We start from the raw sequence: 27468 nt of genomic DNA, 5'->3' as shown, positions 1-27468 counted from the left end.
GGCAAGATGTGTCCTGTCCACTCTGCGGGCTGGTAGATGCCAAACTACTACATAAACTATGGTCCTGCCCTGATCTGCGTACATACTGGCAGGGGATACTTGGGGCACTGGCCACTAGCACAGACAGGGAGGTGCTGCGTAGCTTGGAGGCTTGCATCACTAGAGTGTTTCCAAGAAACAAAAAGCACAAAGCGTCCACTAGATTTCTGGATTTGGGTTTAATTGTGGCCAAACCCCTAATTACACGCAGGTGGAAGGTGGAGGATCCCCTGCCATTGAAGGTTTGTTTGTTATCCATGCTGAATTGGGCGAAGGCAGAGAAGGTTTCTTTAATACGGGAGAATACGTTGGGACTGGGTAAATTCCCCATTGCTGCGGCATGTAATGCAATGCAGTGTACGCTGCAGGGGCTGTTGACTCCAGTATACCCTTTGGATGTTCCTACTCTGGACTAATAATGTATCATGCAGAGGATCTAAGCCAAGCTTGTCTTCTGGTAACTATGGAGCAACCCATAACTCTGGCCACTGAATCAGCCATATCCAGGCCCGATTGTATAACCTGTTGAGCAGCAGCCTTAGCATCTGACAGAACCTCCATAAAATTTCCCTGCTCTTCATCAGGCAACTTGGGTGCCAATTGCTTCGCCGAATCCATCAAAGCATGTATAAAACGGCCCAACAAACAGGTAGCATTGGTTGATTTAAGTGCCATGCTAGATGAATAAAAGACCTTTTTAGCCGACTGCTCTAGCTTCTTAGAGTCCCTGTCGGCAAGAGCCTGAGGAAAAGGAAAAGCACCTGAAGATTGTTTAGAGCAGGACGCCTGCACCACCAAACTTTCTGGAGACGGATGAGAAGAAAGAAAAAGTGGGTCCCCTGGAGCCACTCTATATCTTCTTGTCACAGATCTAGACACAGCAGGAGAAGATAGTGGTTTACGCCACACATCCATGATAGGCTCAGTTAAAGCCTCATTAAAGGGCAACAAAGGCTCAACAATTGAAGAAGGCGAATGTAAAACTTGAGTTGGCAAATTAGGCTTATACTCAGCAGTAGATAATTGTAAGTCTAAAAGCTCCGCAGCCTTTCTTATGACAGTATGATAAAGAGCTACCCCTTGAGGTGGAGAAGTCCTTGGCAAAGAAAGCTCCCACTCAGGGGAGGTGTCCAGTTTACTTGCCTCTCGAATTCCTTCAAATTCATCCACAGATTCATCTATCTCACCCTCTTCAGCCTCCACTCGCTGATACTGCTCCTCCTCCGATAGTCTCTGTGCCTCTCTCCGTGAACGAACCCTTGTTTGCGGTGTCGGCGGCACCACACGCGGTGCCGACAGTTCCAGAGCCGGCATTGAAGGAGGATCTTAAGGTGGAATAGGCGCCGTACGAGGCAGAGAGGAAGGCCCACCAGACGGCGCCGAGGACTCCATATACGGCATCGAAAATCTCGGTGCCGGAAACTGCCATGACCGCGCCGTCGGCATGAAAGGCACGAAGGGTGCCTGGGCATAGTGCTGAAGCATGCCCAAGTTGAAGGCCAGTGGACCCACGGGACCAGAAGGTGCTCCAGAGGGGAAGGCTGCCTTAGCAAAAACTCCATACATTGCATTTAAAAAATGCGTTGGATCCGAACCTGGAGTTGGAAACTGTGTATATGGTGTCGAGCCAGCATCTGGACGAGGATTTTCCGACGTCGGAACAGCCAGATCCCCTTGCAGAGCCACAGGTTCAATCACGTGGGCAGGAGAAGGATCATCCTGAACAGGCAAGCCCTCCGAATCCGGCGAACCTCTCGGCACCGGAGGCTGCGCTAGAGTGCCTTTTGGAGAAGGATATCTCTTCGGAGTCACACGAGTAGATGGGGAAGGCGAAGGAGACACGAAGTCTTTTTGACGACGTCGAGGAGCCAGCGAAGGAGACCTCGACGCCTTACCCTTTGTTGAACGGCGACAAGAACCATGCCTACTCTTCTTCTTGTGTTTCCTCGACTTCGACGTATGCACAGTCGACGTCTTCGACTTTTACGTCCTCTTCCTTCCTTCTTTGCTTTTGCCATAAAAAGCTTGGCTTCCCGTTCTTTAAGAACTTTTGGGTTCATTTTTCTACAACTGGAACAGTCTTCCACATCGTAATCCGATGACAAACACCATAAGCAATCTTCATGGGGGTCAGTGATGACCATGTGACCCCCACACTCCCTACAGGGCTTAAACCCAGACTTCCTCGAAGACAACATCGCAACTGCAACAGTTAAAGATGAAGGAACAACAAAGTAACTCAACCAAATATGGAGAGTCCTAGAAAACCGTTACGCGTCGACGGCGAGGAAAAAATGGAACTGATGTCATCACGCTGACGAGGCTCTCTTATGTCTCCGGTGATGTCATGCGGAGTCACGAGCGGAGCCGTAGCATTGTGACGTCCTCGTCGGCGTGGAGATCTAGGAAAAGAATCCGCGGAATTCTGGCGAAGGGGATATTCATAAGGTGAGGAATCCACCAGCAGATGTATCCATCAACGGCAGACAGTTATGATCTGAATAACTTCTGTCCTATTACCAACATCCCCACGCTGGCAAAACTTGTAGAAAAGTGTATGCAATCTCAACTTTGTGTTCACATTGAGAAATTCCAACTGTTGGATCAACATTAATCGGGCTTTCGGAGAGGCCACAGCACAGAATCCGCACTCACTCACATCTTGGATGACATTTTAAAGTTGCTAGACCTAAATTCATCCTGCCTCCTGATTCTCCTTGACCTATCTTCTGCCTTCAACACTGTTCACCACAGCAAATTAAATTACTATCCATGCTAGAACACAGGATGGATCTATCAGGTGTGGTTTTGCATGGGTGGAGGGCTTGTATTTAGCCGACTGCAGAGCGTGACCCCCCATACTCTCAGGACAGGATCCTCTCCATATTCCATCCTTGCAATAAATCAAATGAACCGCTTCCTTTACTGCGCGGAAATGTTTCCACAGGACACTGCGTCTTACTAAACATGCTATACCGTATGGGCCCGTTGTGCCCATATTGCAGTACAGGGACGGGCACGGGGCGTGGATCTTACCGACTGGATGGAAGCTGGTATTAATTCACTATGAGATCTTTACATGGAGGGCACATTACAGCTGTTCCTCACTTTCGTGGATGAAGACAGGGTTTCCCCCGGCCAATTTCTGAATCATGCCTCTTGGGTGACTGCGATGCGGCATTGGTGGGGGGACATTGCGCAGGAGCCTCCAACACATCTCCTCCTGCAATATGTGCACGTGATGGGCATGGGACGCCACTTGGTGAAGTGGTTTGCGGAATCGATCAGGGAGCATACTCTAGTAGACTTAACGCCGTTGCGAGTGAAATGGGAGGCCATATTCAGAGAAGGAATGGTCGATGGTACTAGAGAGTCCCAGACAGATCCCCAGGAACGCTCGTTTCAGACTGATTCAGTTTTACATTGTCCATAGTGCCTATATCCCTCCAGACAAAATCAATAGATATTTTCATAGGCAAGATGTGTCCTGTCCACTCTGCGGGCTGGTAGATGCCAAACTACTACATAAACTATGGTCCTGCCCTGATCTGCGTACATACTGGCAGGGGATACTTGGGGCACTGGCCACTAGCACAGACAGGGAGGTGCTGCGTAGCTTGGAGGCTTGCATCACTAGAGTGTTTCCAAGAAACAAAAAGCACAAAGCGTCCACTAGATTTCTGGATTTGGGTTTAATTGTGGCCAAACCCCTAATTACACGCAGGTGGAAGGTGGAGGAGCCCCTGCCATTGAAGGTTTGTTTGTTATCCATGCTGAATTGGGCGAAGGCAGAGAAGGTTTCTTTAATACGGGAGAATACGTTGGGACTGGGTAAATTCCCCATTGCTGCGGCATGTAATGCAATGCAGTGTACGCTGCAGGGGCTGTTGACTCCAGTAGACCCTTTGGATGTTCCTACTCTGGACTAATAATGTATCATGCATTCGTAGGCTCTGACCCGAGCTGTGATATGATTTGCGGATAGCATCCGTTATACCCCACACTGTAAAGCACTTCTCTTTATAGTCAGGCAAGCACCCCTAAGATAGTTGACAGGGTTCTGTCTCATACCGTTTGGGACCTGTGACTTCCTTCCTACCTTGATGTGGCTCCTGTATCCCTTTCTATCCTCCTTTCCCTTTAGTGTTCTTATGTTCGGGGTTTTTCATAAGATGGATATGACCATATACACAGAATGATGTGATATGGCGGAGTGAAGCCATAAGAGCCATACATATGTAGTTGACATGTGATTATATATAGTTGAATTCTATTTTATCATGACGAGATTAAAAAGTGCTGTTGATGGAGGGAGGAGGTACTGTGATTGCTGGTGTGTGCCACCTGTTGTTACCTGTTGCACCTACTGATACTGACATAACCGTGCTATTGAGCGGCTGATTTGTAAGTTGGTTCTTGACTACAGATCTACTGGTGCTGTCGGACAATTTTTAAGATGGAATATTGTATCTGTTCTTGCTTTATACATAAAACTTTAAAAAACAGATCAAACAAAAAAATTAGGTGTAGTGTTGCAATGGTTCACTTCCTTTCTCCACAACAGACCTCAAAGAGTCAAAGTGAATCAATCCCTGTTTCACCTGTCCACAGTCTCAATGGGGGTTCCACAAGGGTCCGCCCTTTCACCCATACTCTTCAATTTATTCTTGGAACCATTAGCTAATGCCCTGAGCTCAGTGAACATTCTCTTTCATATGTATGCGGATGACACCCAACTTTATTTGAAAGTCTCCTTCCCAGATGACTTAATTTCACTCAACTCCATCCTGATAAACCCCCAAAACTGGCTCATTGAAAAATACCTCATGCTCAACACCTCCAAAACAGAATTCCTTCTCATTGCTCCCCCTAACCACGTCCCCAAGATTGTCCTCTGGATTCAACATCTTTCAGCCTTCAACTGCTCTCCCCACATTATTGAGTGTGGTAAATCTCTAGGAATCACCCTAGACAGGCCCCCGAACATGCAGAATCATATCAGCAATGCAACAAAGGGTGCTAATCACCAGACGAGGTTACTAAGGAATCTCAAACCATTCCTTCCACAGGAAGACTTAAAATGGGCAGTTCAAGCTCTAGTATTGGCCAAGGCTAGCCTACGGTAGTTCCACTCTGTGTTATCCCCAAACAAAACTTGGCTCCACTTACGGCTTCCATTAATGCTTTAAGGAAAATGGGAGGGACCCCTTGGACACACAAAGGACTAGGGTTTAAGAGAAGAGCACAAAAAGTGTCCTTTGGCAAGACTTAATAAAAGACCTACTCATCAGCACGTCATCATTCACTCAATTAAATCTCATACATCAGACATCCAACTACAATACCACTGTTCAGTCCAACTATTTCAATGTATTAGCACAAAAACCTATAAGGCTGAACTCATGGCAAAACAGTTTATTAAAACCGTTTTCTCTTTTAAATTTCAAATATTTATTTCCTCACAATAGTAGCACAAAATTGTCAAAAAGGATTACAAGAAATTCATAACAATTAAAAAATATAACAGTATTAAAAACACAAGACGAGAGTAAAAAATAGACATTGATCTTTGTCATAGCAAACCATATCCGTCTGTACAAATAATTAAGATGATCCCTGATGCTTCACAGACAGTCAACATCCAAAGAAACATCAATTTGACGGATTAATGGAAAACAAGCAGTTTTTGTGCGAATCGCATGTGTATTGGGGCGGTTCCGCAATCCGTGCGCTACTTCGCGTCAGAGCGTGGCAGCTTCAGCTCTGCTCCGCATAGTCACTGCCACCTGCCAGCTTCTGCTGTCGCCTGCTGTTACCACAGACAATTTATTTTGCTGAATGTGGAACTTGGGTACAACTGTCACAACAATGAATGCACGAGCAAATAGCAATAGATGTATTGTATATGAACGGTAAGCGACCAAGAAGTCATCAGCGGCCGGCATGACTCACGGGTAGGGGGGCAACGGTGGGGGGGTCATTCGGGGGTTGTGGGGGAGGGGGGTTGCAAGGGGGTCGTGAATGCAGAAGGGAGGGAATTAAATTACATTTCTTTTAAATCACATACCTTGCTGCCACCCGGTCCGGCCTTGCTGCTCCTGCTCTTCTGCTTCCGATTTCAGGAACCGGAAGCAGGCAGCCAGGCTCCCTCCCCTAAGCTAATCACAATGCTGCAATGGTCTAAGCGCCGTGACACAGCGCTCAGCCAGGGGCTGTAGAGGTGGCCTTGTTCTCCATGCAGGCTGTAAAGCAGCCTGCATGGAGAAGTGGGAAAGTGCGCATGACTAGTTTGGGCGGCCCGAAAAATGCTGACCAAACAGTCACTGCGCACTTTTAGGAGTGGGAAAACCACCCACAAAGCAGCCAAACATAAGATGATAATACCTGAAAGTTATTATCATTTTATGTTTTTTGCTTCTGCACCGCTTGAAAGCAGTGGGGAGACGCTCCTCCGCCATAGTGGAGGAGCCGTCCCTGCAAGAAGTTGCTATTGAAATGTCACACAAAAACATACTGCACTAATGTTTTCGGAAACATTTATTTTTAACACAGTCTATAGCATAACAGGAATGATTTGGGGTGTGACTAAAAGCAAATTCAAGAGGTGTTTTCTCGGGTGAGAGGTGTATATACGTCATATGAACCTTCCAAGATGATTTTGTTTCATTTTAGGCTGCTACTCAAGGTTTCTAAAAAACTGGGATTAAATTTATCACCTCCTGTGTATGCATTTAAAAATAGTGTTTTACAAAGAGAAATGCCAACCAAAAATACTAATACGTATGACTATATTTATGATTTTCTAAAGGAAACATTTTTCATTCTAACATAGTTTACCTTCAGTTTCTTCCCTTGTGATAAATCCTGATATCGCTGCAAAAAAATGAAAATCTATTATTATAACTTGAAACTCTTCAATGTTCTTTCAGTGCAGTTACAAAACAATGCGGCAAACATTATTAAAACAAACTATGTTATAATACAGAATACAGCGATGAACAAAAAATAACCATGCGTTTGTTGCTAATCTTTTCAATATATATATATATATATATATATATATATATATATATATATATATATATATCAGGTATCAGAGCGCTTTACATAGCACCAGTTGCGTTACATGAGGACACATTCATTTTTGATAGGCACAGGGAGATTAAGTGATTTGCCCAGACTCACTGGATGTTCAGCGTCATTGCAGAAACTCGAACCCGGTTCCCCAGATTCGAGGTCGACCGCCCTAGCCGTTAGGCCAACTCCTCTCCCCAATTTTGGCTGCTGACAATACACAGAAAGAGACCTTTCGGGTTCTAAAAGAGCTGAGGCAAGCTCAGGAACAGAGGCCCCACTTCTTTCTGGAGGATTGCAACAAGTTCCAGTCCTTTTTCTCAAAGAAAGTGAAGGACCTACTGACAGAGATTCATCTTACTCCCACTGTCCTCTGTCCCTTAGCGTTAGAACCTCTGCCCCCTATATATGACAAACCACTTACCGTCTTCCCCATGCTCACTCTCGGCTCCCTGTCTCCCTCAATGGGGTGAGTTAAGTTGGGGTCACCTGCAGACCCCTGCCCACCGAGGATCTTTAAGTTGGCACTACCCGGGATAGAAAGCGAGGTACTCTCGCTACTAAATCAATCTTTAGAATCGGGCCACGTACCCACCAATTTTAAGGAAGCTCGTGTCATCCCACTTCTAAAAAAAACCAGGGGCAGACGTGAAGAACCTAAAAAACTTTAGGCCGATCTCCTAACTCCCATTCCTGGCGAAAGTGCTGGAACAGCACGTGCTGAAATCCTTGTCACACCACATAGAAGCAAACCACCTCCTGCAAACCAATCAGGCAGGGGTTTAGGGCTCATCACAGCATGGAAATGGTAATGCTGGCAGTTCTGGATGAACTCAGGCTCAGGGCCCTGGTTTTGCTAGACCTATCCACGGCATTTGACATGGTCAACCACAACCAACTTTTGTTGCAGATCTCGAAGCTAGGCATCCAGTGCATGGCCCTTAATTGGCTCACATCTTTCCTCAACGACCGATCCCAGAGAGTACAGCTGGCTGACCAGGTGTCTGATTCCGGCACACTCTTGTGCGGGGTACCACTGGGCTCGGAAATGTCACCCCTCCTATTCAACGCCTACCTCCAGCACCTGATAGCTGCACTGAACCTCATTGAGTGTCAGATCTAGAACTACGCTGACGACACTTAAATTATCATCTAGATAGACAACTCCCCGGCCGCCCACACAAGAATGCAAAACATTTTAAAATGTATTGTTAACTGGATGACGGCCAACTCCCTCAAAATTAATCCTGATAATACCGAGGTATTGGCCATCGCCACAGACTCTAACCCCTGGAGCGACCTCTTTTGGCCACAAGAGCTGGGCACAAATCCTGAAACGGCCCTGGCCGTAAAAAGCTTGGGCATCAAAATCGATGCCAAGCTTACCATGACTCAGCAGGTGTCTTCAGTAGTAGGAACATGTGTCGGCCTGCTAAGTCAGCTACTAAAACTTGCCCCCCTTCTCACATTCGCCACACTCAGAATGGCTGTATTGGCAATGATAGTGTCACGACTAGACTACGGGAACTCCCTGTACATCGGACTCCCAGAAAATTTGCTGGCCAGATTACAGGTCATCATGAATGATGCTACCAGATTAATCTTTAGACTGCCTAGGAGGGCTCATGCCACCCCCCTCCTACGTCAGCTGCACTGGCTCCCGGTTTGGCAGAGAACCAAGTTTAAGGGCCTTCGCATTGTGCATAAGGCCATCTATGGCCAAGCCCAAACTTACATTAAAGATCGCCTAGCCAACTATACTCCATGCAGGGTGCTACAGTCCTCAGAGGCTGGCTTGCTGGCCTGCCCCCTCTTTAGCTTGACCTCTAAAGGAGGAAGAGCCTTTTCAACCACCATTCTGAGGAAATATGAATTTTGTGATCAGTTATGTCCCCTATCGTAGACCCCAACGGCTCCATGTACATGCTATAAGTACATGTATGTTCCCTCCTGTTCCAGTTCTGAAGACGCAAATATATGTGCGTCCACCGCCAACATGTCCTCTTTCAGATCCACCATGAATGGGTCAGATATTCCTTTTCTAAGTATGAAAGGCCACCGACTTTATGTGCTTCACTTTCCACATTTTACAGATTCAGGCGAGTAGGCCCGAATTCTGTCTTCAAGCCTTTTCTGCCTTCTGCCTCTGAAAGCTCCAGTCTGAGCCTGCATCTGTGACCATGAACTTTGTCTTACTCCCTGCGCGGCTAACGGTGCCTGATCCAGCCTGTCGCCTGCCAAAAACTGTATTTCACCTTCGAGATTATCTCTTTCGCTCCTCATCCGATGCATTCCTGTCTAATAGTTTAGGTAAACATTCTTCCAGCTCCCGTGCAAAGGGCCAGGCCTCGCTGCCCTCATGCAAGTAATTCATAGCCCCGTTACCATGGAATATTCCTACCCCCTCGCATCTAGTGTAGACACTTAGACGCTTGTACACGCACTAACAGTCAGTATAGTCAGTATAGAATAAGATTCTATCCTAAGAGACCTCTCTTTTTGGATAACACAGTTCTTTAAACATAGGATATTAGATATGATTTGGGATTAGGTTGACATAACCCCAGACTTCTGTCTCCACATGTAGAGCTAAATGTCAAGTCCCCTTCACCCTCTCGTTGCACGTCAATCACACGTCATGCGGCTGCGCGCGCATCTCTGCCAACTATTTCTGCTGACATTGCAGGATTCTCTTATGGATCCACCCACTTATGACATCATGTATGATGACGTTTATTAAATTACGCCCTCTATTAGCTACGTATGCACCTTTTATCAGCTGTTACGCCTCTTGCATCTGTTTCACTGTAATGTATTTTCTATAAAACTGCCTATCTGTCAATAATATATGTTCCTTCCTTCCTGAACTTTCGTGGTGATGGAATAGAAGGCCCACAATTCGAATTGTATTCCTTTGTATAGGAATAAAGCCTTTTTAAACCCTCTAATACCACGGATTCTGCCTCTCATTTTACTGAGTTATTCTTAATAGACTTTACCGCATAAAAAATAGTACCGGTAACGAAATATTTACCACAATTCCTTTACTCTAGAACAAGCTGCTGGAGAATCTGCGCAAGGAACACGCCCTTCTCCCTTTCAGGAAGAAGTTAAAAACGGTCCTTTTTGCGGAAGCCTGGGGCACAACCTAATTAATAACATCTCCTCAGGTGCTAGGATAGGGCTCTCTCTTGCAGCGCTTAGAGACTTGACGGTGATAATGCGCTCTAGAAATGTGAATTACAATTACAATTACAATATTGAATCATACAATTAACTTGTATACCCCAGTCTTGTCTGTGTCTGTTATTTCCCTATTTGAACATGAAATACCTTTGAAAGACAAGAGACAAGAGGCGTTTGGCAAAACCGGAATAGTTTGCTTAATTAAGCATTGTGGCCGGGAGATCAGTTACAGGCATAGGGTCTGAGAACTGTCTCAATTTACAATTGGGCTGTGGTTCTCTTAAATACAGTTTAAAATTGGCAATAAAATGCTTCTGGCGATCCTTGTATGGTGAGGAATCGGAGATGCTGCCATTAGAGTCATAAATAATTGTCTAATGGATAATGCAGGTGGGTCTTGACCTTGCATGGACACAATACGGCCAGTGGGTAACGTGTCCAGATATCTGGCATGGGAAGCGTGAGAACACTGTGTGTGCTGTGTTCTGATTGGCTTTATGTTCCGAACTTATGTGGCATCTGACTTTATGGTGTTTTAGGAGCACGCGTACCCCTCCAGCTGTGTGTACTTTATTGGGGCCAATCTCCCTTGATCATTGTAGTATCAGTGGGATTGATGTAAGGTTTCCTGTAGATGTGTTTGCATGGTGGCTATGTGCCACCCTCCCTGTGACCTGTCAATCAATAACCTTGGCCTAGGTCTCAGTGCTGTCCTGATTACGTATTTTGCAAGTTGTTGTTGATGTGGATTTCACAACAGGCGAATTCGTGAATAAAGACGGGATCGCGTTCATAGAAATTAATGTATCGTTTTTCATATCAGCAATGACTTTTTAATTATAACATTAGCAACCAAGGCAGCCTTGCTATACTTTTGATTTGGGCTTCAGCTTAACTGAAGCAATCATCTGCAGACCTCAGCAAAAAATAGGCAGACACCATAGACAAGGTTGTTTAAAGAAGTTGCTATCTGACCTCATTTAATTAGGCTGATTCCCCTCATATGAACGTTCTCCGAGAACAACCACAAGCAGATGTCTCAGGTCTTTGTCAGCAACATCAATCAAAATTAATTCTCTAGAGTGCCCATATCATCTATGATAATCTGAATGCGCTGTTGAGAATAAGTTTGGGGCACATGGAGCATGTTAGCAGAGTTACTGTTGAAGATCCATCTTGAGAAAAGCTGATTGAAGGGGTTGCAGTTTAGAATAAATTCTTGAAAACTTTAAATCTTTAAGCTGATGCTCCAGACTCCACTCTAAATCTAAGTGCACAATAACAGATAATTAACAAGAGAACAATCCATAGCCAAACTATTTTAAAAAGTTGTGTACAAGGAATAAAACGTGAGAATCCAAAAGGGCTCTCGTCTCCAACAGAGGTTTCGCCAATGCAAATTCTTGATTTTATGCTAAACCCAGATAGCTCTATAAAGACGTTTATGTGCCAAAGGTCTAACACAGTTGAATAACAAGAACTTCAACAAAATCAGCCATGAAACTCAGGCTGTCTACTCCACATATTCAACCCACTGTGGAACAGAGAAGTCCTCAGGGTTCAATATCTCTGTTTGGTCAAGTAGGCAAGAGTGTAGAATAAGTGTCTTACCTTTGGTAATGCCTTATCTAGTAGTGACAGGATCTAGCCACAGATTCCTTACCTTGAATTCTTCCCAGGCACCAGACTGGATACGGAAATCTATTACACAGTAGTACCTCTGTGCGTCGGTAGAGGGTGTTGAGCGACTCAGTAGCGACATTGTCCACCGGATGTGACATATGCAGAGTCCATATAAGCCCTTCGGTCACGTATTCATCTATTCATCTATCCACTAATTGGCCCATTCTTTCTTTGTTCTCGTTGGATGGGTGTTTCCTAACTTTGAACTCCACGCAAACTCACTGATACCTTCGACGAGAGAAAGCCAGTGTATGACACTTGATTTCCGCGTTCGCGCCAGAGCCCGCCACATCCACAGCCCGTGCCGGAGCTGCGTACTTGACGACTGCTGTTCAACACCTGCGGAAACACTGTTTGCGGAAGCACCGATTGCCTGCACCGCAGTCCTCCATTTCGCCTCCCCCTGCAGGAAGCAGCCTGGTGATTCGGAGACCGGGTGCGGCAGCGGCTGAAGGGTACGGCAGTGGCGGCGGGGAGAGTGTGGGCCTCCCCGCGGAGTACGGGGCACGGAGCACGGCGGCAGGAGGTCTCGATCACCCAGCATGCACCAGCGGTATCACAACAATTCCAGCCAGGGTTCCTGAGAATCCATTCATCCCTCAGCCTCTCCGATTCCACTCGAGGGTTTTCGGAGTGCCGAGAGAGCCGGAGAGAACTGCAGAGCATAGAGCGCAGGCAAAGGCTGAACACGGAAAACGGAACACGGAAAGCGACGCGGAAAATGGCGCGGGCTCTATCGGCCATCAAGACCCGCTGTCACCGCCTTGACTATTGAGGGTGGGGCCGTTGACATTTGTGGAAGGGATTGCGCCCCCCTCCCCTCCCAGTCCTTCCCAGTCCCTCCAGTCGGCCTGAGGCTACCGGAACACTAGTTACAGCCCGGCGCCTGCCACGAGCCTGTCTGTTCGTCCACCTGCCTGCTGCCTTCTGCCGCCTGCTGCCTGCCGAGCACTGCTGAGAATCAACCAAAAGGAAAAAAGGACAGCCAGGATAGCCAGGTAAAATTGCTCAACGCGGCAGGGGGAGAGGGCAGCCTCGTACAAGAACCAACAGATGGTAATTTACAGGTCAACAGGCCATTAATAAGACGACTAAGTTAGCGCCTAGCGACCAGTGGCAGACAGAACACTCTTAGCACCCCTAGCATTCAAGAGGGCCCTACCCTTGGAAACAGCAACAAAGTATCGACCTCTGGGGGGCATTTTCGACCTTACATGGTAGTAAGGGCCACTTACAAAGTACCATCAAAGCACCACTGCAGCCCAAGTTGCTGACAAGCTGAGGCAGCACAGATTAATCATAGTCTGCATTGAGACTGGCACAAGTCGAGGTGTAAAGCAGAAGGCTGCGGTTGAGGCTGAGGCTGAGGTAAAAAAAGGCGGGGGAGAGCGGCAGCTTAAGCCAACGGAGTACGCTGCAACAGCTGCCCTTCTGGTAGCGTGCCTTGGTTTCGCCCTTGCTCCTTTATACCACCCCAGCTGCCGCTCCACTTTTTGTTGCCTGCCTCCCAGCGACTCTTAGTGCCTCCCAGAGCCTCCTGTGTCCCCCTGTGCCTTCCAGCGCCCTCGGACTGAGATCTACTATCCTCTTTCTTCGTCTCAGCCACTTTTCCAAGAGGGTTGATTAGGACGGGAGTAAGACTCCAAGACTTCCAGATCTTAAGGAACTCAAAACAAAGCCCTGAGCCCCCAATAGCAATTATACTGACAATATCAATATCAATTAAATTGTTAGCATTTAAGGACCAAAGACCTAGGTTCTAGTTGGGCTAAGTGAGAACCCCGTGCTGGACCCTGTCAAGGGGGGTCTCACAGAGGGGAGATACCCCAAGCCCTAAGTATTAAATCAAACGCTCTTAACTTAACTACAAATAACTCAAAAAAATAAAAGAGCATTCACAAAACAATACACAGGAGCAATGAGATCCGGCAGAGTTAGACAATCCTTACTTAAACCAAAATCTAACTCCAAGCCAAGGAAAAGGAAACCCAAGCCAATAATGTCATCACAACCAATCAATTCTCAGGAAAACAAAACCATCGTCCATAGCACACATAAAGAAGGACTCATCATGGCAACCTCAACTTCAATTGTAACTTCAAATGAAATCATAAAGGATAACGCCCCACCAATGGCAAATGTCTTCCCCTTAAATCCAACTTCAGTTCACCAGCCGCCATCAAGACCACTGACCTCACTTAAGACACCACAGTCATTGCCACAGCTATTATCACCCTCTACACCAACGCTGCCATCAAAGGACCTAAATGGCCTTATAACTGTTGAAGGAATGCCTGTGAGGAAAAAAGTATGCATCCACCAACCAAAGATATATACAAAGTTTTCCTTTTTAAAAGACCCTGGTACAGCCATTTAGTCCAAGACTGGAAACATAAAAGGACTGCAAACACCACTTTTATCAAGCAAAACTAACTGCAGCTTTACCCACAGCAATTTAGCTGACCCATCATGGTCTGCTGCGGTTCACAACCATTCCGCTGAGGCAGCAACTGCAACGTCAACATCATCCAGAACCAGAGGAGTGGCTGAATCCATCTACTCAGCAGGTAAAGGAGTTAACAGCTGCAACAGCCAAAGCAAGGACAATTTGGACCTGTCTTGCTCCAAAAAAAGGATCACTAACGACAGCCTGTGGAACCCATCAACGGCGGTTAAATTCTCCGAGACAGCGATTCATTTGAACCTAGTTAACCGGGTCAAGACATATCCAAACCAAGCTAGCATACTGCATTCAGTAAATCTAGATTCACCAGCCAAAACCGAGGCCCAGGTTCATAACGACGGAAAAGGACAAGATTAATTTCTTCACCAACTGTACAGTAGTTCCGCAATTTCAACGAAGACAATCCAAGCAACACAGACAGAACAATTAATAATGATTAAGGAACAGGAACGGAGGGAAGAAAAAACGCAAAACGTATTCTTCCAACCAACCAACAGTTCTCCAACTCAAACTAAGACACCTCAAACAACCCAAGCAGACACCTTGGAGCAAATAGTAATGAACAGCAGACCAGCAGCAAATGCGCCCTCAGTGCATCGCACTTTACTACCATACAATGATTCCCATTCCATGAACAACGATATGACCTTTATAGCCACACAGGAATGGGAAGAACTAGTTGCATCTTACAATTTGAAACCAGCCTATGCCAACTCACCCAACAAAGCAAATAATCCCCCAAGATTGGAGAAAAGCAACAATGCCGGAGACTCGTTTCCGGAATCTGTATGGACAACAATCTTAAATACCTTACAAGTTTCAGCCGCAGCTCTAGAATTTCAATCACATAAAATGGACCTGCAGCTCTCTGTCCTACAGACAATGGCTGACTCTATCTCAGGAATTGACTGGAAGATATCAGAACTAAACGGTCTCATAAAGAGGGGCCAAGAAGCGGCATACGTAGTCCAAACAAAACCACCACCATGCCCCTGCCTAACGATCATAGACAAGTTATCAACTTTACCATCCCTGCTAGGGGACTTGATATCCAACCTAAAATTAGCAGTTCCACAAACCTCAGACTTTAGCAAAGAACTGCCTGCAACACTAGCCACGTTAGGGACTCAGTCAGCAGTTGAACAGATCGCAACTAGAAATCTATCTCCAGAGGGAAGAGAACCTCCATCATGACCGTCAGAGGAAATGGAAGCGGAACTCACGAACCACACTGCAACTACAGCTGACCCAGCGTTAGTTAACGCCCAGACCTCTTGCAAAACTCATAGAAAGAAAAAAAGGAAAGGAAGAAACAGGCTTCTAGCTGATGCAAGATCTCGTACAGAATTGCATCTATATCCACCTTCAGCAGTAATTACCCATTGCCGAAAAGTCACAGACACGGAACAATTTCTACACTTATCCTTGCATGAGGATCCAGAGAGTCCTCCAGCATCGCCTATTGTCCCCCCTCAAGTAGCTCCGGTAAAACTACCTGGAGACACCACCCGGAAACCTCGTGTTAGCTACATCAAGCGGAGGTCCTCCCTAACAAAAATAACCCGACCGGCACATAACACCGACCTACCAATGCCTGAAAACATTCTAACAATAGAAACCCGGGACAATGCCAAGACCAGCAACATTGAGCAACCTCAGCAACCCACACAAGGAGCAACTAACAACATAAGAGAACCCGGGAGAGATTGTCAACAAAGTGCGCTACTAACCAGCCCAGCCATTGGCAGCCCAAGCCGCCCCCCCAGTCCGATCATCTTGGCTGTGAGGGACCGCTAATAAAGCTAACAACAATGCATCACCAGGACAGTCCGACCATCATTCTCTTCACTCCAGAATACACGTCCCGAGGTAGAGACGATACACTGAACAGGGGGAACATATTAAGACTTTTACATTCAATTACAAGCCTAGGAAATATCAGCTCCTCTGATCTCCTCCAAATAGAGTTTCTATCAAGCAATGACCCACAACACTTAGAAACAACTAAAGCAACCTGGAACTCCACCGAAATAGCTAAGAGAATTTTGGAGGAAGAAGCAACGTTTAAACAATGGGGAATCAAATTGAGATTAGAAAAGCAACCTCCCTATCCTACACCCTTTTTACCCCCTACCAGCTTAACGGTGTGAAAAAATACAAACTCAGTATTAAAAGGAGCAAGGAATGCTTCTCCAAGAGTGCACCCTTAGGAGACAAAAATTCTCTTTTCTGGACAAGAACCAAAGTACCCTGGTAATGCTTCGCCGGTCGTTTTTCTGAACTGGAGGTCGAGCCAACGTACCAACAATACAGCCGACCACGCAAATTGACAAAGGGGAAGGAATCTTAATCATCCCCTGGAAAAGACCAGGCAAATCAGCGTATGCACTTGGAATATCAACGGCTTAGCTAGTAAAAGCAACGATCCAGAGTTTCTACAATATTTAAACTCATTTGACCTACTATTGCTTCAAGAAACCTGGGAGGTAAAGGCATTTGAGCTGCAAGGATTCACATCTTGCTGTATTCCAGCAAATAAAAACTCCACCTTTGGTCGTAGATCAGGGGGACTGATGATTTTTGCCTCAATAGCAACAATAGGCAGGATCACGACAATAGAATCTCAAATAGCACCTCCAAGTGTAATACAGGTGAGAAAGATCTCACTCTGGTTAAATAACAAACTTCAAGATGTTCTAGTAATCAATACTTACATTCACCCCAAGCAGAAACGACAAGCTGTGGACGAACTGATAAAAGCCTTGGGAAAAATAATGAACGATGAAGATTCTGATTTATTCATCTTGGCAGGTGACTTTAAAATGTTTCCCATCAGTTCAGATCCAGATGATGATCTTAATCAAGAATTTAGCGCTGCATGGGGAGTGCCAAGACAGGGCTCAGTAAAAATTAATAAACTTACAAATTGATCAAAAAATCCACTTCAGCAATTAGAACACCTCAACTTAAGAGCCTTGAATGGGCGTTACACTGAAGATGATCCACCGGTCGCAACCTTTCCTTCTGACAAGCAATCCTCCCATCTGGATTACACATTTACATCTTTAAATATGCTTGGCAGGGTAACGTCGTTCAAGATAGGCTCAAACGATCTTAGTGATCACCTGCCCCAAGAAGCCTTAATAAAGGTCAGCTCACTTCTCGAGACTGAGCCGCACCTAGGCATTCACATCGAAGAGACTTCGAATTTAAGGCGGCTTTGGTGCAATTCCGGCAACATCGACTCCATAAGCCTTGCAGCGAAAACTCTTTTCACTCAAGCAGCAAGCTCCACAACAAAGCTGTCAGAAGTATGGCAAAACTTCATTCTAGACATCAGTGCGAAATTGTTAAAAGGACCGCCAAACAGGATAGGCCAAAGCAAGGGAGCACCAACTAAACTACAACTCACTCCAGAAATGAAAACAGAAAAACGGTTAATAAACCGAACACTGAGACAGATGCGAAAAGATCCAACAAACTACGACTTGCAAACAATTCTACGGAAAGCGAAAAAACAACTACAACGGAAGAAATGGGAAAAACAGAAACAAAAAAATGACGAGCTATGGGCCAAACTCCTCCATGAAGCAAAACAGCAAAATAGTTCATGGTTCTGGCAAATGATCAAAAGAATACAGAACCCAGACCACCTAGGCCTAAACTCAAACATAACGGAGGAAGCATGGATCAAACACGTCTTTAAGCACTTTAACACCATAAACGCTGCCAATGAGGACAGCTTTGTAGAGGTGGGGAAAAAGAAGTTTAGCAAAGAAGTTCAGAGGGAAAAAATAGATAAATACTATACAATGGTTAGGACCCAAGAAATTGTCACTAATGGAACCACGCTATCATCTTGAATAGAGAAATTAAGGCCTGACCCAAGTTCTTCTTTCCACACCGAGCCTGGACACCTAGCTACTACACCAGCCGATGTCAAAAGGCAAATAGCCAGGGGAAGACCGACAGGTGCCCCTGGACCAAACGGCATCCCGCCAATGCTGTACAAATCAGACGCGGAATTTTGGAGCCTAGTACTAACACCGATATTTAACAACATAAAGAACACCCAAACTCTTCCGGCGTCCTGGCATGGGTCAGTAATCAGCCCAGTTTTTAAACACGGCAACAGGAAACATCCAATAAATTATCAGCTTATTGACCTTATAGACGTGGAGGCTAAGTATTTTGCAGGCACTATACTGGAGGAGCTAACGACTTGGGCATTTGAAAACTCAATAATCCTGATCAATCAAACAGGTTTCTGCAGGGGTCAAGGGACTACAAATAACATCATGGCACTGACCCTGCTGATGGACACAGCAAAAGAGACCAAATCTCCCTTTTTTCCTCCTTTATTGATTACACTGCTGCATTCGACCATGTGGATCGCAATAAACTCTGGCAGAAACTGGACAACTGGGGAATACCCAAACATCTTTTAGACATGTTGGTACTACTCCATTCAAACACCTGGATTAAAGTTAAACTTGGAGCGGGTACGCACCTCTCTAAATCCATACCGACAACAAAAGGATTAAAACAGGGCTGTGTGTTAGCTCCAATCTTATTTAACCTTTTTCTTGCTGACTTACCAGGGGAACTTGATAAATGCCTCTGTCATGCACCGAAACTAGAGAAAATTTCACTGTCCAATTTGCTTTACGCGGACGACCTGGTGCTGATAAGTCGGACACCAATAGGCCTCCAGCACCTCCTAAGCGCAGCCTACTCCTTTTCAGAAAGGAACGCCCTGCAAATAAACTTCAACAAATCGAAGGTTATGGCAGTGAACTACAAAAAAAATAAAGGAAAATCAACTGGCACGTAAACTGACAAGGGCTGGACTTGGTAACCACCTACAAATATTTGGGAGTAATTTTGGATGTTAAGAACTCGTTCAAACCTCAACTAGACTCTCTACGAGGAAAGGGAACTGTGACTTACCTGGCAATAAAATCTTTAAAAGCCAAACTTCCCGATCTAACGTTCAACCCTCTTCTTCAGGTTTTGCGTGCAAAATTACAACCGACTCTCACATACGGGATTGAATCCCTTCAAGGGAAGGACGCTGCACTACTGGATATAGTAATAGCTAACGCATATAGGCCTATTTTTAACTTGCCAAGATACGTCTCGCCTGCACAAATTCGGTTAGAATTCGGCATTCTGAAACAAACACTAGAAAGGCGGTGTGCGTATGTTACCAGCTGGCACAAGATTCGCAGCGCTGAGGTTGGTTCTTTAAATTCCAATGTATGGGAAGAGCTTCTCCGACATCGTAAATCTTCAGCCAGAGATTATATTTTTGACTCACTTGAAGTCCTGGGTCCGATAGATCTCTGGGGCACTCCAACAGATCTCCTGTCTTTCAAAAAAGTTGCAAAAAAATCAGCACAAATTATCTCTTCTATTGAGGACAAGGAGGCATTAACAAAAAGAATGCACGATTGGATCACGCTTTTTTTTTTTTTTTTTTTATTGAACAATAATTCGATTACAAGCACGGGCCTACAACCACCAGGGCCGGCCGCTAAGTACAGAATGAAATATACATTTATCAACGCTGCAGTCGGTTCCCGGGGGTCGGCCCCGTAGTGAGTCCGGATAGTTCTAGAGGCACAGGAGACTTAGATCAAACAAACACAGAAAACTAAAAGAAAAACAAAAGGCGAGGCATAAAGACAAACGGCGCAGGTCAGGCTTCCTCCGGGGAACTCCAGGTCAGACCATTAAGCAGCACACGAAAGGAAGGAGTACCGGGAGGCTGGGGACGGGGGGGGGGGGCCAAGGGAACTGAACGTCCATATGTAGTCATTCCAAAAGGTGCCCGGAACCGTCAAGGGTCAGGGGGACAGGGCGATATCGGTGTCCACCAGGGGGGGCGTACAGATACCCCCGCGATAAGCATTCCATTGCCCCCAGATTCTGCCCCATGCCCCCGGCTTACCACGGGCAACATACACAGTCTTCTCCCTGAACATACACCAGTCCATATTCTCCTTCCATACTGACACGGTGGGCGGCCGCTGGGCACCCCAAAGCTGCGCTATATCTCTCTTGGCAATCATGTTCCCCAGGGCCGCCCACCGAGTCTGAGCCGCGCTATAATCATTGGGCTCCCACACATTCAGGACACAGCGACGCACCTCCGGCAGCAGCACAACCCCAGTGACCTGTCCCATAACCGTATGTACCCGGCGCCAGTAGTCCGCCACCTCGCGGCACTCCCACAGGATATGGAGAAAGGTGGCACTGAGCCCACAACCCCGCTTACAGAGCCCATCGTCGGAATATCCCATCGAGACCAAGCGAGGACCCGTCACATACACCCGGTGAAGAATCTTAAGCTGTACCAACCGGAGACGGGCTGGAATGGCGACCTCTTTGGGGGACGACAGTGCAGACTGCCAGTCCTCGTCGTCCAATTCCACCCCATCCCCCGTCCAAGCCTCCCGAAGGCGCACCAAGAGGTCAGCCCGATGATTAATCAGTTTCTTATAAATTAAAGAAATAGTGCTGTCCGGGACATGTCCGTCAAGTATGCGGTCCTCGAGGGGCGAGGAAACCGGGATCGTGGTCCCCTCTCCAAAGACCGAGAGCAGGGCGTGTCGAACCTGGGCATAGCGGAAGAACTCCCTGTCCGTAAGCTCATATTCGGCCTGAAGAGCCGCGAAAGTCTTAACCGCGCCCTTATGCCACAGGTCTCCCACTTTGCTGATACCAATCGTGTCCCACTGGTCAAACCCCTTCGTAGTCCAGAGGCTCCCCAGGCGATCGGAGGCAAACAAAGGAGTAGCACATGTCAGTCGCTCACCCCAGCCCGTGGCCGCAGTGGCGGCCCTCCAGGTCCGCACAGCGATCTTAGTAGGACCCGTAAGGGTCCGGCCAGCCGAGCGGGAGTACAGCGCCCTGTTATAGTCCCCGCCGGGAAGCAGGAACTTGTCCATCTCATACGCCGGGTTCAGGCCAGGCGCATACGTGGCATGGTTGATGGCCGAAAGCTGCGCGGCCCAATAATACCTGCGAATGTCGGGAAGCGCGATGCCCCCGTCATACCAGGGGAGAGTAAGCTTAGCAAGAGCAATACGCGCCCGCCCGTCCCACACCAGTCTCCTCTGCAGGCTCTCCACCTCCCGAAAGTAGGCCACTGGGATGACGTCGAAGGAATTCTGGAGTGCATAGAGGAACCTGGGAAGGGACATCATTTTGAACAGCGCGGCCCGACCCAGCGGGGACAGGGGCAGCCTGCACCACCGGGCCGTATCCTCTCGCAATCGCCGAAGCGGACGCAGGAGATTCAGCTCATAGCGAGCCACCGGGTCCAGCGAAACGTATATCCCCAGGTACTTAAAGCCGCTCAGTGATACCTGGATCGGAAGCCGAGGCGGCAGGAGTGGAGGACCACCGGAGATCGGATAGACACAGGATTTAGACCAATTGATCGTGAGACCCGAATTACTCCCAAAGGAAGTCAGAACGTCAAAGAGGACGTTGAGCGACTGCCGCGGTGAGGTGAGATATAGGAGAATATCGTCCGCATACAGCGAAACCCGATCTTCAAAGCCCGGGGCCCACCGGATCCCTCGAAGCGAGGGCTCCCAGCGGAGCCAAGCCGCGAGTGGCTCCAGGGCGAGAGCGAAGAGCAGAGGGGACAACGGGCATCCCTGCCTCGTGCCCCTGCCGAGGGCAAAGGGCCGAGAGACCCGCCCGTTCACCACCACCTGAGCCATGGGTCCCGTGTACAGAAGCTTCACCCAGCCAATAAATCCTTCCCCAAAGCCAAATTTAGCCAAGACAGCCCAGAGGAATGGCCACTCGATGGTGTCAAAAGCCATCGTGGCATCCAAAGAGACCAGCACGGCCGGTTCGGAGAGGAGCTCCGCCCTGGCAAGGGCGCCATGAAGACGCCGCAAGTTAAGAGCGGTGTTACGATGCGGGATGAATCCGCATTGGTCCGGATGAATCAGATCGCACACGACGCTCAACAGACGATTAGCAAGGACTTTCGCCAGGATCTTAGGCTCCGCATTTAGCAGCGAAATAGGCCGGTAAGAAGTACAGCGATCTCGCGGCTTGTCCTCCTTGGGGATAACGACTATCGTGGCCAAACGCTGATCGGCCGGGAGGGAACCCGCCGCCAGAGACTCACGGAACATGCGACTGAGGAAGGGCGCAAGCTTGTCAGGGCGCAGTTTATATAGCTCAATGGGCAGACCGTTGGGACCCATAGCCTTGCCCGAGCGAAGGGAGCGGATCGCGGTCGCTATTTCATCCACCGACAAGGGGGCGTCCAGCCGCTCACGGTCCTCAACGGACAGGCAGGGCAAGGCGATATCCCTCAGTAGAAGGCGAGAGTCGTCCTCATCCCTGTCAGTCACTGGGGAGTACACCGCCCGGAGGTGGTCGGCAAAATATTCCACAATCTCGTCAGGCTCCGTCACACACACACCATCCGCAGCACGCAACTCCGGGACCACACGATTCACTCTCTCCTTCCTGTCCAGCCACGCGATCAACTTTCCCGCCTTGTCCCCGGCATCGTACAGTCGACCCTGCTGCTCCCTATACATAGTTTTGGCCGCGTCAGTGACCAGGGACCTATATTCAAACTGTTTCAAGCTGAGGGCATGGAGCCCGTCCGGAGTAACATTCGCCTCCAAGGCCGACTCCAGCCCCAAGATGTCAGTCTCCAGCCTCACCACTGCCTCACTCTTGACCCTCTTAGCCACCACTATCTGGGAAAGGGCGTGTCCGCGGATCACGGTTTTAAAGGCTTCCCACAGGGACATTGCAGAAGACACCGACCCCTCGTTATCCAGGAAGTATTGGTCCATAGCCTTAACCAGGCTGTCACGAGTCGTAGGGTCTCGCAGGTACCATGGGTTAATGGGAGCGATCCGCCCTGCAGACCGCGGCCCGGTGTCAAAAACAAGCCACAGCGGAGAATGGTCGGAGATACCCCGCGCCAGGTGCCTGACCTCTCGCATCCGACCAGTCTGCGCCGCGGGCATAAGGAAGTAGTCTAACCTAGAGAGACTCCCATGCGCCCCCGAGTGAAAGGTGAATTGACATTGGGTCGGATGCATTAATCTCCAACTATCCACCAGGCCGAAGGTCTCCAGCATCCCACCCAGCCATGCCTGGGCAGCGGGGAGGGTCCTTGGTGGGTGACGATCCAGTTCACCCGAAACCACAGAATTAAAGTCCCCGCCCATGAGCAGGAGGCCGTCCGGAAGGTCAAGCAGCATTCGACCCAAGTCAGTGAAGGTGGAGTTCTGGAGGCCCGGGGGGACGTAAACTGAAACCAGGGCAAGGGGCTGCCCCTCCCACCTCCCAATCAAACACACATAGCGCCCTCTGTCATCCGAGACTATCTTAGTGATCTCCACCGGAAGTGAGGTTCGCAGCAGAATGCCCACCCCCCTGGAACCAGTTGTGAAACCAGAATGGGCCACGAGGCGGTATCCCCCCCTGTTCATTGCATGACAAACATTGCCAACAAGATGCGTCTCCTGGAGAAACACCACATCAGGAGTCAAACGACGCAAATATTGCAGTACTACACCCCGCTTGATACGGTCCCCCAACCCATTGACGTTCCATGACATAAGCCTCAACCCGTCCCCCCCCATCCCCCCCAATAGATCAAGGGTCCCCCCGCCTGCAGCACCGTTCCCAAATGTGGACAAAAATCAGTACCTCGCCCTGTAAACAAAAAACACACAGCAAAACAAACCCTCCTCCCCCCCAACCCCACCCCAGGACCAACTCCCCCCACCCTGCACTCCTGCGGGCCAAAAAACCCCCCCAACTTGCAGTGTGCCTGTCGCCCCACTAACCCCATTCTACGAAAAGAACCCAGAGGAGGTAAGGGACCCGTCCCCGCCCGCCCCCCTCACTGGTCCTGGTAAAACACAATATGCAAATGAAATAAGACCCGACTGTACAGTGCAAAAAGGCAAAATCAAGGACCAAAAGTCATTCTAAAGGGGACCCATCACCTGCGGTGCCCGCAGAGGGTCCGGGACGGCCACCTCCGTCCGGCAGAGAGTCCAGCCAGTCACTTGCAGCCACAGGAGAGTCAAAAAAGGCTGTCCGATCCCCATGTTCCACTCGGAGTTTTGCAGGGTAGAGCATCGAATACTTTAGGCCCAGCTCACGGAGACGACGCTTCACCCCTTGGAATCCCATCCGTTGTTTCTGGACCAGTTGCGTGAAGTCCGGGTAAAAATTGATGGTCGAGTTCTCATGACGAACCGGGCCGTGGGTCCGTGAGGCCTGCAGAATAGCGTCGCGGTCCCTGTAATAGAACAGTTTGGCCACGATAGGCCTCGGGGGGGCCCCCGGCCGTGGCCGACCGCCCGGAACTCGATGGGCCCGCTCCACGGCAAAGAACTTACTTAGGCCAGCCGAGGACAACTGTTTCAGGATAAGTTCCTCGACCACGAGGTCAACCGGGCGGCCGTCAGAGGACTCCGGTACACCTATGACGCGGATGTTGTTGCGTCGGGCCCGTCCCTCGAAGTCCTCAAGCCGCCGGGCCATATGGTCGTTAACCACCCTGATGTCTCCAAGCGCGGCCCGCAGATCCGACACATCCGCACCGAGGGTGGAGGTCCGTGCGTCGAGGGCCTGGACCTTCTCGTTAGTTTTGGAGAGGTCGGCCCGGATCAGGGTGACATCGATCGCGACAGTGTCAATCTTACGGGCCAGGGCCTCATATTGCGTCGCGATGGTTTCCCTGATGCCATCAATGGCGCCCATAATGTCCTGCAAGGATAGTTCCGTAGTGGCGGTCGCGCCTCCTTCCGCAGTATCCGAGGGGAGGCCAGCAGCGCCAGAGGGCCCCCTGCCCTGGGTGTAGCGGTCCATGTTATTGCTCTGGACTGCCCCCCCGCGGAGGGAAGCCTTGGTCTTGCGGCCCTCGGGACCCCCTTTGCCCCCCATGTGAACACGGTCACCCGAGGGGACCTCCAATCAAGAGGTGTAAGGCACCAGCAAGAAGACCACAAAATGTCGGTATAGGGGGTCCGAGGCGATAGGCGCTCTAGCGGCAGATGAAAGAAAACCTCATGCAGAGGCCCAGGAAGCACCTCTCCACCCCGAGCGCACCTCCCTGCCGGTCTCCTGAAGTGCAAAACCGAAACCAAAAGTGGTGGATCGGCAGCTGGCACCGCGCTGAAGCCGCTGTTGTTCAATTGCAGCCCGGTCCCTCGGGTCACCTTCACCCCGGTCACCTCCGTCGGGTGGGTCCCAAAAGTTCCGACGACGACAACTCAGGATTCCCAGGTCCGATTTGAGTTTTGAAAAGAGATATACGCTCAGCTGGTCTTTATCTCCCAGATTCCATAAGCCACGTCAGGATATTCTCAGGATAAATTCCGAGGAGCAGAGAGGGTCCGGGGAGCCCTGTGCTCACGCGACCATCTTGGATGCGCGCTAGGCTCCTCAGATTGGATCACGCTTAATGACTACGGAAGAATACAGCCACAAGCATATCTCAACATTGGAATGAATCAAAAAACGAAAGAAAAGTTTTTAAAACTACGCCTAGGCGTAATTCCGGTAACTCCGCATTTACCACCCTGGGTGAGAAAAACTTCACGCAGCAGTGCCGCCTGTGTAAAGCTGACAAGGAAGACATTGTCCACATCATGTGCATTTGTCCTAAACTAAAGGATTTGAGGTATAATTTATTACGTCCCTCCTTTAAATTACATGGCATCCGGACATGCAGGCAGGCTGTTAAACTGTGTTTTAACCCGGCAAAAACAAAATTAAATTGTCGGGTCGTAAAGTTTTTTGATTTAGTAGAAAAAAAGACACATGAGGTTTTATGACCGTCGAAACATTTTATTGTCAATTACGAATTGATATAAATCAAACATGTTAAATTGAGGAAATCACGTATAATGAATTTTTAACAAACTTTTAGCAGTTTTTTTTACTGTTTTGTAAAGATTTTAATTAATCATGTACAAATAAATTACTCCTCCTCCTCCATATAAGCCCTTCTGCGACACGCTGACAATCATTTTCCTCCGTTACTAGTTTCCGTGCCAAAAACGCAGTCACTTATAGAAACTGTCTATGCAAACAGTGTGCCCAAAAAAAGTCATCTTTTTGTCAAAACAATTACGAAGTCCTAATGAAAGCCATTAGAATGTACAGAAGTGGATCTTGTAGACAAAATGTGAAACCAGTTCGTAGAACGAGGAAAATGGGAGGGTTGATAAGGAATCTGTGGCTAGATCCTATCACTAACAGATAAGGAATTACTCAAGGTAAGTAACTTATTCATCTGATAGTGATATCAAGATGCAGATTCCTTACCTGTGGAGGACGGTCTGCAAACTGATCTCACAAAAGATCCCTGAGTAGGACGAGCCAATCTGTAATAAGATAGAGTGACAGGCTCACTTAGGAATATAGGTAAGGAAAGGAGACTCTCCACTAGAAGGGCTGTGGGTAACTCCATAGGGAGCTGAAGTCTGTAAGACATTAAAAAGCATGGGGACAAACAGTGCCCATGGCAGAGGAAAAAAGAAGTGCTGGAAGAGAACACTCCTTAGAAATATAATATTACGTAGTTTCCCCGATAGTATCCAAACCATGGCTGGACAGGGCTAAAGGACCAAGAAAAACAGCCAGTACCACTGAGCCAGAGCACCTTGTCATAGAAAACAAGTATGTGAGCTAAACCTGCCCTGAGAAACACAGGGAAAAGGGAATCTCAGAACACACCCACAATGGAGCGAGCATCAATAAATTCTGCAACAGAAGTATTGCGAGAACTACGACGACACTAGTGGTAAAGACCACTCTTGTGTTCGAAGAAAACACTTCTAGAGAGAAGGTAACCCACTGGAATATTTAACATAGAAGCCACAGAGGAGGAAGGAGAAAGAAATGCATAGCAACGACCAAGAGAAGGTCCTACTAGGACACAAAGAAAGGAGCAGTTACATAAACAGATACTTACGCCCTTTTGAAAACATTCAGCACAACAATGATTT

At 48.1% G+C, this 27468-nt stretch overlaps 1 protein-coding gene across 2 annotated transcripts in view; it reads right to left on the bottom strand.

The window, feature by feature from the left end:
* The window catches only part of ALPK3 (alpha kinase 3), a 1254386-nt gene that overhangs the window by 176253 nt on the left and 1050665 nt on the right, over nt 1–27468 (bottom strand). For both annotated transcript variants that reach the window (XM_085643685.1, XM_085643684.1), the window contains one exon: nt 6877–6912. In XM_085643685.1, coding sequence (XP_085499811.1) covers nt 6877–6912 — 36 coding nt within the window. The remainder of the gene's footprint in view (nt 1–6876; nt 6913–27468) is intronic.

Source organism: Triturus cristatus, chromosome 3_1, assembly GCF_964204655.1.
Source record: "Triturus cristatus chromosome 3_1, aTriCri1.1, whole genome shotgun sequence".
NCBI lineage: Eukaryota > Metazoa > Chordata > Amphibia > Caudata > Salamandridae > Triturus > Triturus cristatus.
This window is presented reverse-complemented; position numbering and strand designations above follow the sequence as displayed.